At 45.1% G+C, this 18,550-nt stretch overlaps 1 protein-coding gene across 3 annotated transcripts in view; it reads left to right on the top strand.

Annotated features, from left to right (window-relative positions):
- Positions 1-18,197, top strand: part of JHY (junctional cadherin complex regulator) — a 55,970-nt gene extending 37,773 nt beyond the window's left edge. The window contains exons 5-9 of one of the 3 annotated variants that reach the window (XM_007528963.3): positions 1,756-2,417; positions 3,235-3,526; positions 13,200-13,280; positions 14,784-14,912; positions 17,728-18,197. In XM_007528963.3, coding sequence (XP_007529025.1) covers positions 1,756-2,417; positions 3,235-3,526; positions 13,200-13,280; positions 14,784-14,912; positions 17,728-17,925 — 1,362 coding nt within the window. In that variant the 3' untranslated portion in view covers positions 17,926-18,197. Of the gene's footprint in view, positions 1-1,755; positions 2,418-3,234; positions 3,527-13,199; positions 13,281-14,780; positions 14,913-17,727 lie in introns of all 3 variants that reach the window. The other 2 variants (XM_060179874.1, XM_060179875.1) reach the window with 2 other exon arrangements.
- Positions 18,198-18,550: the final 353 nt, after the last annotated feature.

Genomic DNA, 18,550 nt, shown 5'->3' with positions numbered 1-18,550 from the left:
TGCCATTCATACTTTAAAACCTGATATTTTAAAAGTATATATATATATAAAGGGGCCAGGTGGCAGTGCACTTGGTTAAGCATATGTGTATGCTTACAGTGCACACGAACCCAGGTTCAAGCCCTTGATCCACAACTGCAGGGGAAAAGCTTCACAAGTGGTGAAGCAGGTCTGCAGGTGTCTCTCTCTCCCCTTCCCTCTCAATCTATGTCTGGCTCTATCCAATAATAAATAAAATAAAAATATTTTTATAAGAAACTTAAAATATATACATACATATATGCATATATATATTAGTGTATTAAATTTAGTCGTTTCAATCTTATTATAACACGACTTTGTTAGAAATGGCAAGCCATTTACTAGCATACAGGAATAGGATACTGTCTTTAGGATTCTGTCTTTATACAGAAGTTGAACTCACGGCAATTATTTGATCATTCTATGTAGCAGAGAGAAACATGATTGAGTCAAGAATATTTTTTTAAATGATCCAGGTTACTTGCATTTCCCCAATAATCATTGCATAGACACAGGCTATAGAGATGTTTTGTATGTGTTCCAGAAGGGCAAATGTACTCCAGCTGCCTAAGACATGGATGCACATGGTCATCTGTCTTCACTAAGCATTTAATCATTCTTCCCAAAGGCCTCTCAACTCAGCTAGTTGTTCACAAAGTAATGAGTACTTTATTCCTTGGAAAATATTTCCAAATGGCTTAGCACAATATAGTTACATAGTCTATCTATTATACCAGGAGTACATTTTGTTGTTACAAGACTTTGAAAAGCATAAAGACCACTCTGAAATTGAAATGCCTACCCCAGATGTCTGATTGCCTAAGTACAGGTTATATTAAGGAACAGAAGCAAAACTACCCTTGTGGTTTCACAGATGGTCTCTGAACAAAACCTAATTTGTTTCATCTGGGGAAGAGATAATTTCTATACAGCTTCTGACCTGTATGAGTAAGAAGACCTATCATCTGAATTGTATTTCATACAAAGCTTGTGCTTGGCTAGTAAAGTAAATTGTCAGTTATGGTTAACCTCTTTCTGACTAAGGTTTTTTGTTTGTGTGTGTGTGTGTTTAGATGGTTCATTTGGAGTTAAAACAAGCTTGTCTGTTTTGAAATAGATTTTCACTTTCTTGGTAAGCAGGTCTTTAAGGTAAAGCTGAATCTTCTCCCATTTGGTAACACTTCACTTTATAATACTTTTAGGCAGAGACTTGTGAATGCAAAAGACCAACCCAAAGTCAGAGAGGTTGTTCAGTGAGTAGGGCACATACCTGCCATGCAAATCCTCAGCACCATGTGGAACAGCCAAGGTGCAGACAGTTGGAAGTCCATGGATGCTGGAGTGGTATAAGCTCTTGTCAATTCCCTAAGAAAACATAAATTAGATTAAAATTACACAAGAGGTGACTCAGCTGCAAAGTACATGCAAGAGATCAATAATAATAACAACAACGATAAGCAACAAGGACAACAAAAGGGGAAAAAAATAGCCTCCAGGAGCAATGGATTCATAGTGCAGGCACCAAGCCTCAGCAATAACCCTGGAGGGAAAGAAAGAAAGAAAGAGAGAAGGAGAGAGAGAGAGAGAGAGAGAGAAGAAAAGAAGGAAAGAAAGGAAGGAAGAAGAAAGAAAGAAAGAAAGAAAGAAAGAAAGAAAGAAAGAGAAAGAAAGGTAGGTAGATAGATCTGAAGCATGCCAGCCTTTTCATGTTATTAACCAAAAGTGTCTTTTTAGAACTATCAGGAGCAGTGGTCTCAGCCTGAAAGCACAAAACCAAACCATGGCCTGAGAGGTGCATCCTCCGAAACCACCGATGGCCAGCAACCTTCCAGAAGGCCAGCCAGGCACAAGGTCCGGCGACACCACAGACGCCAGAATAACCCCAAGCCTTTAGCGCCAGAAGACCAGAGCATCTCTCAGGGAAACCAGAACAGCATGTCGAGACAGCAGCAGCACCAGATTGAGCCAGTTGATTCTTCAACAAGGCATGAAGCTGTGTTGTTCATCAGTGTCCCAGACAATGAGCTGCAGCACTGGGGCACACTTAGGGGCTCAGGACCCAAAGTCCACACCAGCAGACTGGCCCCACCCAAACAGGGCTTTGACCAGGTAGCCCCTAAAAATTCTGCCGGCTACCACTCCATGATGAATGCAAACAAGGAAAGAGCACACAAAGGCCAAGAGGCAAAGAGGTTTGCACACCAGCAGCTGCACACCAATGCCCTCTCTAATATGGACTTAAATCACCTTAATGAACTTTCTAAGAGACAGGAGCCCCAGAGCCAGAAGGACCCCCAGGCTGTTTCTAGCAGAAATATGAATGGGTCAACTGAAAATAAGCAGCGCCCTAAGCAGACTTACGCAGAGACAAAATATAAGAATTTAGAGATACTATGGTAAGAATTTCAAGCCATTTCTCATGGCTCCCTGCAGGAAAAAGACAGGAGAGGATGCATGGGGAAAGTGTTTATGGAGACAAGTCAGGGGAAAATTCACCTGGCCATATCCTTGGTTCTGATTTTTGCCTAAAACAGTTCAGTTTGATGTCTGTTTTTCTAATTCCTCTCTTCTTCCCTGGAAACTTTTTTCCACTGCAGTTAACCTAAAAGTTAGAAGGAAGGAGAAAAGACAGATACAATACAACACACACACACACACACACGCACGCACGCACGCACGCACGCGCGCGCGCGCGCGCGCGCGCGCACGCGTGCGTGCGCACAGTGATAAATGTTTCTAATTATCTCCAAAACTGGAATGGTCTACACTAACAATCTTAGATGCATGCAGAGAAATATATGTGCCATGCATGTCTAAGTTCACCATTCAGGACTTCTTTTTTCTTGAGAGACAGAGACAGAGGGAGAGACACCACAGCATGAGAGCATTCTCAGGTAGAAAAAAAAGACAAAAACTATCTTTGTTTAACCCAACATTTTTTTTTTTTTTTGCAGTAGGGAAAGTCTAATTTTTTCCAACTGGTATGGTATCTTTTCTATTCAGAATGCATAGATGAAAGTTCTAAAATAACTGTAAGAACATCCAAAAGAACAAAAAAAAAAAAAAGGGGGGGTGATCCTAAAATAAGAGTAAGTTGAAGCTCAGTGATTTGATTTGGGGGTGACAAATCTTTCAAGTCCCCAGCTCATAAGCTGTAATGCTGGAGGCTCTGTGTGTCCAGGTGTCAGCAGACGTGTGCTATCTCCCACCCAGGAAATTCCACTCCTCGGCCGATGGCCGGTCCCCCCGTATATCCCCGGACTCCCGGCTGGCTGAGCTCATGGAGCAGCACCAACAAGCGCTGGTGCAGCTGACGGAAGTGCAGCCCAGTGAGGAGGGCTTCCCCAGCCTCGCCTTCCCACCAATACTGAGGCACGGGGAGAGTGAAACCCAGCTCAGCTCAGAGAGGAGCCAGAGGAACCTCCGGAAAATCAACCGCAGCAGCTCGGAAGGCCACCTGTCCCAGCTGGAGAAAGGGAAGCAGCAGAGAAGAAGCGGTGCTAAGGTACCCAGGCACTTTTGAGAACACACACGGGGCCTGATCCCCCCACTCCTCACATCTGGCGGGGGGGGGGGGGGGGGGGGGGATGCTCGGGTCCAGAACTAAGGGCTCTCTCCACCCCCTGGGGTTTCCTTTTTTCCTCCCTGGGGTCTTTGCAGCTGGGAAGCCCACCTCCATTCCTAGTTGGCTTCATCTCAGGAAACTGTCAAGTGAGCCCCAGCTCCAACACCACCTCCACCCTGGTCTAAGCGGAGTCTCCCCTAGCCTGTTCTCATGTCTCCTTGTGGACAAAAGCCACCTTGCTGTCGCTACGTTTCCCTATGCCCCCTCTTCCAATCTGGCCTTTATTTCTATTTATTAAATATCACTCTAGCATGCACAGTGCTGAGGATGTAACTTAGAACATAGGCTTGCAGGTCCTGAGCTCTACCTCTGAGCTACCTCCCTGGACCCAAGAGCTCCTCCTGACCCAAGCTCAGCTCAGCTCAGCTGCAGGAAATGCCCAGGAGAGGGGCACCTGGACTTTCTACCCAAACAGTGGCTGAGCTCTGCTGAGCTCTTTGCTGTGAAGTTTCCCTTGCTAAGCACTAACTCTTTCCCTGTGGGTCTTAGGAAAACTGGGGGAAGAAGGAAGCAGCGGGCAAAGGGAAACACTAAAAGACCAATTTCTTCTCAGTAAAAGTCCCCAGGAGAACAAGGAAAAGTCAACCCCACCCATTCTGCTTTACAGACCAGCAGGGAGGCTGGGCTGGGAGCAGCAGCCTGTGGGGAGTCCCAGCACAGACAGTGAGATGGAGGTGTAGCTTTCATGCTGGGCCATCAGAACCCTCAGAAGACAGCCCAGGGAGACAGCACAAAGGCAGTGCACCAGATTTGCATGCCTGAGGCTTCAGAGGTGGCAGGTTCAATCATTTGCACCATCATAGAGTATCTGTCTGTGCCTACGTGAAAATAAATAGCATCTTTGTTGCTGTTGTTATTGTTGTTGGATAGGACAGAGAGAAATCAAGAGAGGAGGAGGAGATAGAGAGGGAGAGAAAAAGATAGGCACCTACAGACCTGCTTCACTGCTTGTGAAGTGTCCTCGCCGCAGGTGGGGAGCTAGGGGCTTGAACCGGGATCCTTGAGCTTGGCACCGTGTGCTCCTGAGCTGGTGCAAAACTGCCCAACCCCCATGAGTTGGGACAGTCTTAGTATGATAGAACACAGCTGTCTGTCTGTTACAGTGTAGTATCTCGTATGCAAGGCCATGCTTCATTAGTTCATGAGATTTATTTACCTAAAGTCTGGACCATTCATTTATTCATCCATATGTAGTACACAGCACAGTGCCTGACAGCACTCAGGAGATACCTGTTGACTTTAATTGCCATGTGAAAGAGAAGGTGTAGTCTCTCCACCTCAAAATGCATAACCACAAACCTATAGGATTTGGGCTTTTAGGAGACAGTAGTGCATAAAGATGGAAAGGAGCAGGCTTCTGTGGTCCGGGAGGTGGTGCAATGGATGAAGCACTGGACTCTCAAGCATGAGGTCCTGAGTTCAATCCCCGGGAGCCCATGTACCAGAGTGATGTCTGGTTCTTTCTCTCTCTCATCTGTGTCTTTCTCATAAATAAGTAAATAAAATCTTTAGGAAAAAAATAAAAGGAGGCTTCCTCCCTTCTGTCATATTCAAGTAGAGGCTTTAAGAGCCACTTGAGAAGCTGCCAGAGAAAGGATTTCAACAACCAGGAGAGTATTGACCTTGACATTTTGTAATATCCCAAGCAAACCATAATGTCCTATATTTTTATTTACATTAATTAATTTATTTATTTATTTTTGTCTCCAGGGTTATCGCTAGGGTTCAGTTTGGTGCCTGCATTACAAATCTACTGCTCCTGGAGGCCACTTTTTCCTTTTTTTTTTTTTTTTTGCCATTGTTGTTGCTGTTGTTGGATAGGACAGAGAAAAATGAAGAGGGGGAGAGAAAGACATCTGCAGACCCGCTTCACAGCTTATGAAGTGACCCCCCTACAAGTGTAGAGCCGGAGGGCTCTAACCAGGATCCTTAAGCCAGTCCCTGTGCTTTGGGCCATGTGTGCTTAACCCAGTGCAACACTGCCCAGCCCCAGTAACACCCTTTTTAAAGCCCTCCGTAGAGCCCACGAAGATCTGATGTTGATACAGCCTTTGGAAGGCCTGGGACACTGCCTCAGGAAAGCCTTCTGGCCTGCAGCTTATTGTAGAAAGTAGGTGTTCCACCAGGTACACCACCACCACCAAAGCAGAAGCTCGTGTTGGTTTACTTATTTAATTCTTTCATTTTTTACTAGAGTACTGCTTAGCTCTCTGGCTTATGGTAGTCCTGGGGATTGAACCTGGGGCTTTGAAATTGTTTTTTTGGACAATCCTCTAGCATAACCATTATGCTATTCCCCGCTGCCCTATACTAAAAGCTTTTAAATGCTCCCCTCTGTCAACAGGATTTAGTTCAAGTCCTGAACTCCACCATCTCCAGGTTCTCTGCTCTCTCACCTGATATTTCTGGGACTCAGACTAGTTAGTATTCCAGCTCCTCTTTCCTAATACTTGCAACTAGGTTTTGTTTGTTTTTTTAAGACTTGGCAGGTAATTAAGTCAAATAGCCAAGTCTGGTTGTCTCCAGCAAAGAACAGATAATCAACTGCATGATACTTTCTCTTCTGTTCACAATGTAAATTCCTGACTGCCTGTGAAAACGTGGGAGCAAGAACCAAGACACAGTGTGTCCCCCAAAATCCGAGCATGGGAGGCAGCAGGAAGGAGAGACTGGACTTGCAGGCTACCGCTGTCCACACCCTCTTCTCAGGCTGGGAAAACCCTCTCTTCCTGCCTCTATTCCAGTCCAAAAGCATCCATTTTCTTGGGTCAACACTTTCACCTGGAGTCTGACGCCTGTATGTACAGCAGCCCTCTTTGTCCTTTCAGCACTTCCAGGAGCTAAAGTGATTCAGACGTGAGCTATTTGTGTGGGACAGCAGGTGGCCGGGGCACCAGACAGAGGGACACATTACCCAGGTCACGCCCATTTGCTGGTCAACAGCAAATCTTTTGGTTTCCAAGGGAATGGACTGGAATCACATTAAAAACTTGAGGATTTGTAAAGATAATAGGCCCCAGCACCCTTCCTCTTACCCAGTTGGGACCGATTCATGAATACTCAGCCTTGTCCATGCCATTAAGTCCCGACCTCAGGCTGCGAGATTAACACAGTGCGAGGGGAGACACACCACTGCCACCAAACATGGCTCCCGGGGCACGCTGCCCTGTGGTGATTAACTCCCGGGTCTGCTGTCACAGACAGTCTGGCTACTGCTAAGAAGAGCTTGATCTGGATTAGGGTTAGCAACCACAGAGCTGATTTCCTCCAGTTGCAGTTCCCCGGCACTGGGGGCATTGTTTGGGGGGTCCCGTTTTTAAATAACTCTCTTGCTGTTACATGTCTGAGGAATGTTCTAGAGAAAACTCCTGCAGTGCCCCCCTCCCCAACATACACAACAAGGTACGACATCTCGGACTTGAAGAGAGTCCTCAAGGGATAGTCAGCATCGTGTTGTTTCCAGTACAGGCACACTTTGTCCCCAGGTTTACTCTGAAAAGCAGAGGCCAGGAAATGGCTTCCCCAGGAGAGTGACTATGTGATCATGCACAGCACAACACGGGGGAGCCTCCATGTGTGGTGGAGAGGTGCTGTGGTACCTCTCCTCTCCCCCACCCCACCGCAGTCTATGTCTGTATCTGAAATTAAAATGAAAGCAAAAACGTCCACTGGGAGCAGTGGAACCATGCAAATATGAGTCCCTTTACACAAAAAAAAAAAAAGACTCAGGAGTCAGGAGCCACGCAGGAGCGCAGCAGGTTAAGCGCAGGTGGTGCAAAGCACAAAGACCTGCATAAGGATCCCGGTTTGAGCCCCCGGCTCCCCACCTGCAGAGGAGTCGCTTCACAGGCGGTGAAGCAGGTCTGCAGGTGTCTTTCTCTCCCCCTCTGTCTTCCCCTCCTCTCTCCATTTCTCTCTGTCCTATCCAACAACAACGACATCAGTAACAACAATAATAACCACAACAATAAAACAACAAGGGCAACAAAAGAGAATAAATAACTATTTTTAAAAAGACTCATAATTGAGAAGTGTGGTCACTGCCACATTGGTTGCAGATCTGCCCTCAGCTGAATGTCCACCCTCAGGGCATTAGAGGGCAAGTCTGGAACTACCAGTGCCCAGCGCCCAGCGCCCAGTGCCCAGCTGGCTTGGGTTGGCTGCTGTTAGCATGGATGCGTCTCACGCAGAAGTGAGCACTGAGCTCATCAGGAGGTATCCTGAGAACATACCTCTATTCTACCCTCCCCGTGTGTGCAGAACTGATGGGACTATCACTGCTGGGTTACTGGGTTTATTATTTTTTTGGGGGGGAGAGGGGGACATGATGGAGCAAAGTTCTCATACTACTGTGACCTAGTCCTGTAACCACCTAGGAGGGGCAAACCAAAGTAAATTCTAAGGATTATTTTAGCATTGAAACCTTTTGAAGAGGCAGAAAGTAGATTAGTGGTTGCCTAGGGAGGCAGGGGGTACCTGCTAGTGGGGACAGGGCTTCTTTTCAGGATGATGAAAAATCTCCAAAATTGGATTATTGTGACATTTGCACAAGGAGATGAAGCTACTGAAGACCAGTGACTTGTACAGTGTCAGATGGTTGGATTTGGTGCTATAAGGATTCTCTCTCAATAAAGCTGTTAGAAAAAGACTTTGGATGGACAGAGATCAAACAAAATACAGTGCTGCGAAGTAGTCAAGATTACCAGAGTCAAATTCAAGTAAATCCAGGCTTTTTCATTGCCTGTCACCCAGAACAAACTCCCTTGGGAGCCACTGTTCCACCCTGGGCTGGGTGCAGCTCAGCTCACCCAGTAAGGGGAGGGGGGTGGTGGCTGGCTCTGGCTCCTTGGGCCACACTCGCTCCCTCCTTCAACATGTAATGCTAGACTTTATCTGTGGCAGCCAGGACCTTTACTGGGAGTGACACTAGAAACAGAGACTGGGGAATGATGTGCACTCATTCATGCTTGAAATCTCTTTTGTGTTCAGTGGGATGGTGGGGGGTTGAACCTGGGACTTTGGAGGCATAAGAGTCACTTTGCCTAATCATTATGGTATCTACTCCCACCTCTGATCACTTTTTTTTTTGCCTCCAGGGTTATTTCTGGGGCTCAGTTCCTGTACCACAAATCCACTGCTCCTGGAAGCTATTTTTCCCCCTTTTGTTGCCCTTATTGTTTTATCGTTGTTGTGGTTATTGTTGTAGTTGTTGTTGGATAGGATAGAGAGAAATGGATAGAGGAGGGGAAGACAGAGAGTGGGAAGGAAAGATAGACACCTGCAGACCTGCTTCACCGCTCATGAAGCAGCCCCCTACAGGTGGGAAGCTGGGGGCTCGAACCGGGATCCTGATACCAGTCTTTGCGCTTCACGCCATGTGCACTTAACCCGCTGCATTACTGCCCAACCCCCCCCCCATCATTTCTTTCCCATCAGTTTTGAACAAATTGGATGTATGACTTGGGTATGACTTGCTCTGGCAAGGAATAACTTAGAGATAAAAAGCAGTGGTATAAGTGGTCAACAGGAGAGAAGAAGTTTGCAAAAGCAAAGTATTTGTATTTGTACACCTATTAAAAATGAGCACCACCTGCAGGCGTGAGGCTTCAAGAGTGGGGGAGCAGTGCTGCAGGTGCCCTCCCTTCTGCCACTCCCCCTCCGTCTCTCTCTCGCAAACCCTTTCAAAAAAAAATATATATATATTCTCCTGGAATAATCACTATGGGACAGGGGTAGAAAGAAAGAAAAGAGACAATATGCTCTTTCTCTTTTTTCTTTTTTTCTTTATTTATTCCATTTTGGTTTTTTATTGTTGTTGTAGTTATTGTTGTTGTTGATGTTGTTGTTGGATACAACAGAGAGAAATGGAGAGAAGAGGGGGAAAACAAAGAGGGGGAGAGAAAGACAGACATCTGCAGACCTGCTTCACCGCCTGTGAAGCGACTCCCCTGCAGGTGGGGAGCCGGGGTGCTCTTTCTCTTTACGGTAGATCTTCCTAATTAATAAATAAGAACTTTAAAGCATAGTGATCTACAAGGTGATACAATGGGCAGAGAGCTAGACTTAAAACCATGACGACGCCTTAAGTTCTTTCTCCAGCACCATGTGCTGCCAGAGTAGACATCTGGTTCTCACTTCTTTCTCCAACTAATAAACAAAATCTTTGGGGGAAAAATAGAATAAAAAAAAAACTGACTTTTTTCTGGTGCCCTTGTTGTTATTACCATTATTGTTGTTATTGCTGTTGATGTTACTGGATAGGACAGAGAGAAATCGAGAGAGGAGGGGAAGACCGAGGAGGAGAGAAAGACAGACACCTGCAGACCAGCTTCACCGCTTGTGAAGCGACCCCCCTGCAGGTGGGGAGCCGGGGGCTTGAACCGGGATCCTTACGCCTGGTCCTTGCACTTCACACCATGTGCACTTAACCCTCAGTGCTACTAAACCCCCCACAGTGACTTTTAATTGTGATAATTATCAGTGCAATGGATGTTTGGACAGAAAGAACATTTTATGGACTGCTAATGGAAGTGTTCATTAATAGACTCAAACATGTCTGATTTTGTCTAAATTCCAATTCTTTTAATTTATCTCAATGAAATAATTGGAGGGGGCCAGGAAGTATCAGACTGGGTTAAACGCACAGAGTAAAAAGCACAAGTACCCAACAAGGATCCTGGTTCAAGCTCCCCGACTTCCCACCTACAGTAAGAACGCTTCACAAGTGGTGAAGCATGTCTGCAGGTGTCTATATTTCCCTCCCCATCTCTACCTCCCCTCTTCTCTCAATTTCTCTTTGAGCTATCCAATAAAAAAATTAAAAAACTTGGTCTCTAGGAGCAGTAGATTCATAGTGCTGGCACCAAATCCTAGCAATAACCCTGAAGGCAATAATAATAATAACAATAACTGGAATATCCACAAATTGCACTCATTCCCTTAAATATCTTAAATGTTCATTTAGGGAGAAAAAGAACAATTCAACCACAATAAAATGCATGAAGACTACATTTCAAAAGACAGTGATGGGAATAGTGTACTAAACTTCTTAGTAAAAAAAAAAAGTCGGTAGTAGGGCAGTTTTATAAAAGTATCAACAGAAAGAGAAAAAGGATAGGAAAGTGTTATATTGGGTTTGCTATGTGGTGACTATTTTCTTAAAGATGCTTTTATTTTGAAATGCCCTTCAACATTTCTATCACTGTGTACAGTAACAAATTTTAATGATTATAGTCTAAAAGGCTTAAGAATCTTCTCTTGACTCTTAATATTAGAACCACTGAGTTTGGTTTTTTTTTTTTTTTACTGCAAGTGGTTAAGATTCTTTATATATATTTATTCCCTTTTGTTGCCCTTGTTGTTTTATTGTTGTAGTTATTATTGTTGTTGTTACTGATGTCATTGTTGTTGGATAGGACAGTGAGAAATGGAGAGAGGCGGGGAAGACAGAGATGGAAGAGAAAGACAGACACCTGCAGACCTGCTTCACTACTTGTGAAGTGACTCCCCTGCAGGTGGGGAGCTGAGTGGTTAAGATTCTAACTAGACAAATTCTATTTACATGATTTTTAATCTATCATATAGTGTAGAAATGTCACCTAAATGACATGATTTTGTCCCTTCTGATCAAGCACTGGGATATTAGAAACAGTGCCTTCAGCTGCAAGTCACAGAAAGGATATTGATAGCAACTTTTAATAATAAGGGTGTATTCTTCTTTCACACAGTCCCCTACCAGTGATACTTTCTAGAAAGTGTGATCCCACTCAGAACATCAGAACCAGCATTTCTAAGATTCTCATGTTCCTTTTCCCTACCTGGCTATAAAAGTGCCCCTGCAGCTCCAGGAATCACATCCCCATTCCAGCAAAGGGAATGAAAGCAGCTATGCCTCGCCCTTGACTAAAAGGTCTCCAAGCTGCTCCCTCTATCAACCCCAGCAAACTTTTACTCAACTCTTAAATCAAAGCTTAGTGCTAGGGGACCTGGGGAAAAGACTGTTTGACTCTGCACCTACAAAAGAAGATGGCAGGGAAGCAGGGGTAGATAGAATAATGGTTATGCAAAGAGACTCTCATGCCTGAGGCTCAAAAGACCTAGGTTCAATCCCAAGCACCACTATAAGCCTAACCTGAGCAGTGCTCTGGTTAAAAAAAAAAAAAAAAAAAAGGCAGCAAAGTTCATTGGTATAAACTCTATTCAGTCAGTCAACAAGGCCACAAGGAACAGAATGTGTCCTTGTACAGATGTCACTTTTAAGATTTGGGAGCACCATTCATACGAACTGTGTCTGCACTATGAATCCACTGCTCCTGGAGGCCATTTTTCCCATTTTATTGCCCTTGTCATTATTATTCATGTTGTCATTGCTCTTGTTGATGGATAGGACACAGAGAAATCAAGAGAAGAGGGGAAGACAGAGAGGGGGAGAGAAAGACAGACACCTGCAGACCTGCTTCACCGCTTGTGAAGGGACTCCCCTGCAGGTGGGGAGCCAGGGGCTTGAACGTGGATCCTCACGCCAGTCCTTGTGCTTCGCACCATGTGCGCTTAACCCACTGCACCACCACCTGCCCCCCAGGAAAAGCTTTAAGAATGATGGAGTGGTGCTGTGGTGTCTCTCCTTCCTGTCTCTCACTACCTGGTGGGGGAGAAGGACTTCAGGAGCAGTGGAACTGCACGGTGAAGGTCTGGCGCACAAACAAACATCTGCAACAATCTGAAATGCGCGTGCTATGTTCAAAGTATCAGTCACAAAACAGCAATTTCCTCACTTGACATTTTTTATTTACAGTTTCCACAATTTCCAGCATTCTTATTACAGAAGTAGGAAAGTCAAAACATGTTAACTAGGGGGGTGGGCACACCAAGTTAGGCACACATGGCACAAAGCGCAAGGACCAATTTAAGGATCTCGGTTCAAGTACCCCCCCCCTGCAGGGGAGTCGCTTCACAGGTGGTGAAGCAGGTCTGCAGGTGTCTGTCTTTCTCTCCCCCTCTGTCTTCCCCTCCTCTCTCCATTTCTCTCTGTCCTATCTAACAACAACAACAGCAATAACAATAATGATAAACAACAAGGGTAACAAAAATGGGAAAAATGGCCTCCAGGAGCAGTAGATTCATAGTGCAGGGACTGAGCCCCAGCAATAACCCTGGAGGCAAAAAAAAAAAAAGACATAAAGACATGTGAACTAGTCAGCTACTGATTACCCTAGAAATCATAAAGAACTACCTCTTGTGGAGAGGGAGAAGGTAGCATAATGGTCATGCAAGCAGATTCTCATACCTGAACTTCTAATGTCCCAGGTGCAACCCCCACACCCCAAGCCAGAGCTGAGCAGTGCTCTGCAGGGTGGTTGTGTATGGGGGGGGGGGGGCACGACCACTGACAACAACAACAAACTGCCTCTGAAGTGCAGGATTTCTTGGGAGATATACCCACAGACCCTCCCCACTTTTCCTGCTCCTTCCTAATGTGGAACAATTCCTAATGTGGGACAATTTGGAACATAGGAGGCCTTAAAAGATACTGTTTCTGTGATTGTGTTTCTAGACTACCAAGCTGAAAGGTTATCAGAAAAGAGACGTGAAGCTGGGAGGCCTCGGCCCTGATCTCGGGTCCATCAGAGACAAAGTGAGTGTGGAATGGATCTGCCTTCTCACACCTGACTCTCTTTGCCCATCTGTCTTCCACAAAGCGTGCGCAAAAATGCTCCCCCAAACAACGTCCTAATACAGATGTCTTGTCTGAATAGAAAGACTTTTCTGAAGCAGCATGGATGGAGAGCCATAAAATAAAATGCTTTAGCCTGGATGAGAGAGAGAGAGTGAGAGTGTGTGTGTGTGTGTCTGGGTGATAGTGTGTGTCTGGGTGACAGGGTGTGTGTGTGTGTGTGTGTGTGTGTGAGTGTGTGTGTGTGTGTCTGGGTGGTGTGTGTGTATGCGTGTGTGTGTGTGTGTGTGTGTGTCTGGGTGGCGGTGTGTGTGCGTGTGCGTATGTGTGTGCGTGTGTGCGTGTGTCTGGGTGATGGTGTGTGTGTGTGTCTGGGTGATGGTGTGTGTGTGTGTCTGGGTGACGTGTGTGTGTGTGTGTGTGTGTCTGGGTGGCGGTGTGTGTGCGTGTGCGTATGTGTGTGCGTGTGTGCGTGTGTCTGGGTGATGGTGTGTGTGTGTGTCTGGGTGATGGTGTGTGTGTGTGTCTGGGTGACGGTGTGCGTGTGTGTGTGTGTGTGTGTCTGGGTGACGGTGTGTGTGCGTGTGCGTATGTGTGTGCGTGTGTGCGTGTGTCTGGGTGATGGTGTGTGCGTGTGTCTGGGTGATGGTGTGTGTGTGTGTCTGGGTGATGGTGTGTGTGTGTGTGTGTCTGGGTGACGGTGTGTGTGTGTGTGTGTGTGTGTGTGTGTGTCTGGGTGGCGGTGTGTGTGCGTGTGCGTATGTGTGTGCGTGTGTGCGTGTGTCTGGGTGATGGTGTGTGTGTGTGTCTGGGTGATGGTGTGTGCGTGTGTCTGGGTGACGGTGTGTGTGTGTGTGTGTGTCTGGGTGGCGGTGTGTGTGCGTGTGCGTATGTGTGTGCGTGTGTGCGTGTGTCTGGGTGATGGTGTGTGTGTGTGTCTGGGTGATGGTGTGTGTGTGTGTCTGGGTGACGGTGTGTGTGTGTGTGTGTGTGTGTGTGTGTGTGTGTCCTGGCTGTCATCCTTTTCCCATAGAGCTAGCCTGGTAATTCTGAAGAGTGACTACAGAGAAGACACTTAGGGCAAGAGTTTCCCAGCCATGAAAAGTGCATCCACTTTATTCTCTTCCTCTAGTGAAAAGAGATCTTCATTTAATGTGTTTTAACTGCAGTTGCACTCAAGGCATAAAAAGAGAGTATAGTTCAAAGTTGGAAGCACAAATGAAAACAAATTGGGTAAATGCAGCAAGAAGGGGCTGGCTGTGATTTAGCCATTGCTCAGGAAACACTGGCTGTGCAGCGCAGAGACGCTCCTTGCAGAGAGAGATGGACTTAACCATTCCCTTACGTCACCTGCTTCTCCTGTGTGTTGGTACCAGGTGGCTGCTCACCAAGGCTAGCATCACTTTGAAAAGAGAGCACAGGCTCTAGCAAGGCCTGAGGGTCACACTATGTTTCTCTCAGCAGATGCAGAAATCCATACAGCAAAAGGAATATGCAAAGCAAGTTAAGGAGTACAACATGAGGACCCTATCCATTCTGTCTAAACCTCAGACAGCAAAAACTGAAAACAAATCTGCCATCCCTCGGCAGAAGGTAAGAAACCCCTCGCCAACCAACACACTTGTCTTTTCAATCAGAATTAAAAGAATTCTGTTACTGCATCATCAGCTGCCCCACATGCTCTGAGCACAAGGTGTGTCAGCTAGAGCCTTTCTTGTAGCTGCCCGAAACTCACAGGTCTTCAGGCGCATACCATACACAGGATGCTGTCACACTTCACCCAAAAGCTCTCTCCAGTCCTCCATCTGTTTTCTTCCAAGTATATATTGGTGGCATTGCACATCTGTCACATGCCCAAATTAAACATGGTTATTTCTTGGAATAAACCATAAATCTTGATGAACTCTGAGTTTCCTCCTCTGCCATTAATGAGTTTTCAGAAAATGAGTGTCTTTTTGCTATTTATGAGTGCAAAGAAAAGTTAACTAGCTTCTCTCAAGTTTATTCCCCTACCTTTCCCTTAAAAGGCTGCAATATATAGTTTCTTCTATGCAAGAAAAATGATCTGGGGGCCAAGCATTGGTGCACCTGGATGAGCACACGTGTGGCAGTGCACAGGGACGGGGGTTTGAGTCCCCAGCCCCCACCTGCAGGAGGAAAGCTTCACAAGTGGTAAAACAGGGCTGCAGGTGTCTCTCTGTCTCTCTGTCTCCCCCTTCCCTCGATTTCTGGCTGTCTCTATCTAGTAAATAAATAAATAATAGTTCATTTAAAAATTATTTTTTTTAAAAAGAGAAATGATCTCATAAAGCGTGGAATGTGCTCCCTCTCTGATGTTCTCTAACCACAAGTCACACTGAAGGAAGTATGTTCTGTGGAGGCATGGAGCTCTGCCTCAGTCCCTCTCTTAGGACAGGGGCCCCTCAGCACAGGGACGAGTGACCCTTGGGTGCATTCTGGAATGTGTGCTTCATGTTCTCTTTCATGGACCATCATGTTTGCTAGTTACTGTCTTTCTTCCTCAGACCTTGAAGACCACAATCCACTTGAGTGAGTTTCCATGCCACCACATTTTCTTTTTTCCTCCAATCCATTACTTTTTCATGAAAGGATTCAAAGCCAGAGATTTATAACTAGAAATTCTTACAGAAGTCAAACACACACACACATACACACACACACACGTTCACAGTTCCTCTCCCCTTCAGGGCCAAAATATACTATCCATTCCAGCCACCAAAACACTCTTAATAAAACATCAGACTGATAACAAGGGTGATTTATGAATCACAGTGACTTCATGTTTCACTGTAATGCCCTTCAAAATCAGTATCACTGAGAAAAAGAGAACAAAACTGCTTTATTTTCAGTATCCAGGTTTCTATAAACATAGTAAAGAAAAAAATCATTTTGACCTCTAATAAATATGTTCTTGAGTTCTCAGAGCCTAGGAACAATAATGGTGTAACAGTGTTTTGGTTTGTTTACTACTAGGGCTGCACTGGGGCTTTCACTGCTTGCAGGTTGTTTTTTTTTTTTTTTTTTTTTTACCAGAGCTCTGGCTTACAGTGGTGCAGGAGACTGAACCTGGGGCATGTCTCATGTCTCAGACATGAGAGTCTCCTTGCATAACCATTATGCTATCTATCCTTCACCCCTCTTCTTTTTTTTCCAGGTAGAGCAAGGGACAGAAAGAGGAGGAGAGACCCCCATAACACCACTCATGAAGTCCTCCCTTTGTATAGTGCTACCATGCATGGCCAGGGATGCACACTGAGGTCCTTGAGCATGGTCAAGGGTGTATTCTATGGGCTGAGCTCTCTCCTCAGTCCTGGGAGGCTCACTTTAAATCAACTGTGATGATGTTTTTATTCTCAAGCTGTTAAAAAGTTCTTTTGGATAGAAAGACCCACTAATAGCTCCTTAAAGTTTGGTATTACTGAGACTGCCAGAACATAAGAGAGCCAATGTGTTAGAAGTCTGCTGGGTTGTCAGAGAAGTCATGACCTATTTTTCTGTGTTATCCTATGTAAAAATACATCATGACTTTTCTGACAAAACAATATTTTCAAACACTTTAATAAGACTCAATTCTAGCACCTGAAAATAACTTAACTGGTAGAACACAGGACTCACACGTCTAAGGCTCCTGGTTCAATCCCAGGTACCACATGTGCCAGAGAGTGGTGCTGTGGCTTCTCTCTCACAGGAAAATTTTTATGTCATATGAAATACGTAACATGATTTTAAAACTCGGTTTTCTAAAGAAAATATGCAGAGCTGGGTAGTGGCACACCTGATTGAGCACACACATTAAAGTACACAAGAAACTGGGTTCAAGCCTCTGTCCCTCCCTACCTGCAGGGGAGAAATTTCATAGGCAGTGAAACAGGGCTATAGGTGTCTCTCACCTCTCTCCCTGTCTCCCCTTCCCTCTCAATTCCTCTGTCTATATAGAAAATAAATAAGTCGATCACTTCATTTAAAGAAAAAAGAAACTTCAAAGACACAGTATATATCATTCCACAACTCTTTCTTACATAACTAGTCCATTTTGTTTAAACTGTGTGCTATACTGTGCTGTTTGCATTTGCCACTTGATCTCGATTTCCACACACATCTTAGTACGTTCTCATAGCAATAGTCAGTCTCCATTTGCATGAACATTTCCTAAGGCTAAATTTAATTGAAAGAATCCAGGACTCACTTCACATTTCTTTCCTTCTTTCTAAGACTTTATCTATCAATGAGAAAGACAGGAGGAGAGAAAGAACCAGGCATCATTCTCATACATGTGCTGCCGGGGGTTGAACTTGGGACCTCATGCTTGAGAGTCCACTGCTTTATCTACTGTACCACCTCCTGGACCACCTCACTTCCCATGTCAAGTAAAATTTTATGTCTCTAGGCTCTTGAATATGCTAAGAAGATCCCAAAACCCAAACCACCAAACCTGACTGACCAAGCATCAAAGGAAAAGAAAAACCCAGCCTACAATGGAAAACAAGAAACTCTACCTGAAATCTCGCTGCTGGAAATACTGCAGAGCAGACACGAAAGGGAGAAACAAGCCGTGGCAGCTTTCAAAGTCCTTCACATTGTGTAGCAGGCAGGGAGGAGTGCAGGAGAACCAGACGTCTGCCAAGTGACCAGGTCATGGAGCAAAGGAACTGCAACCAGCTCTCTCTGCAGTGAGCGTGATGACCCATCACTGCACCCAACTGCAGTCCATTCTCATTTTGTACAGAAGCTAAACTCTGATCCCTATTATATTATGGTTTCAGTTATTAGGAATAAAATCATTTTCTAATGATTTATTTTCAAACCCTTTAGAGTTGGGACTAAGTCTGAAGTAGGAAATAAAGCCTTTTAGTTTCATACTGCATCTTTTGATTTCTGTAATGATCTCTACAGTGCCTTAGCAGAGTGAAAGCTTGAAGTTACCCAGCAATATACTGGGGTTCCTTTCTCACTTTCTCCATAAGAAAAGTGCTAACACACTGGTTTCTACTAGCATGAGCTTGAATTCCATGTATCACCAGAAAATTCTGAGATGGGGTCCCAAAATTGTTTTTAAAATCTCTTAAGTTCAGCAAAGGTCTTATATATAAATTGGAAAGATGAAGACACATCAACATGTACCTACTGAAGTCAAATATACCTGTGTCCTTTCTGAAATGTTTATGTGTGTGTGTGTGTGTGTGAGAGAGAGAGGGCGGGGGGGGAGAGAA

The sequence above is a fragment of the Erinaceus europaeus genome, chromosome 20 (assembly GCF_950295315.1).
Source record: "Erinaceus europaeus chromosome 20, mEriEur2.1, whole genome shotgun sequence".
NCBI lineage: Eukaryota > Metazoa > Chordata > Mammalia > Eulipotyphla > Erinaceidae > Erinaceus > Erinaceus europaeus.
Note: the sequence above shows the minus strand (reverse complement) of the source record. Positions and strands in the feature narration are given on the sequence as shown.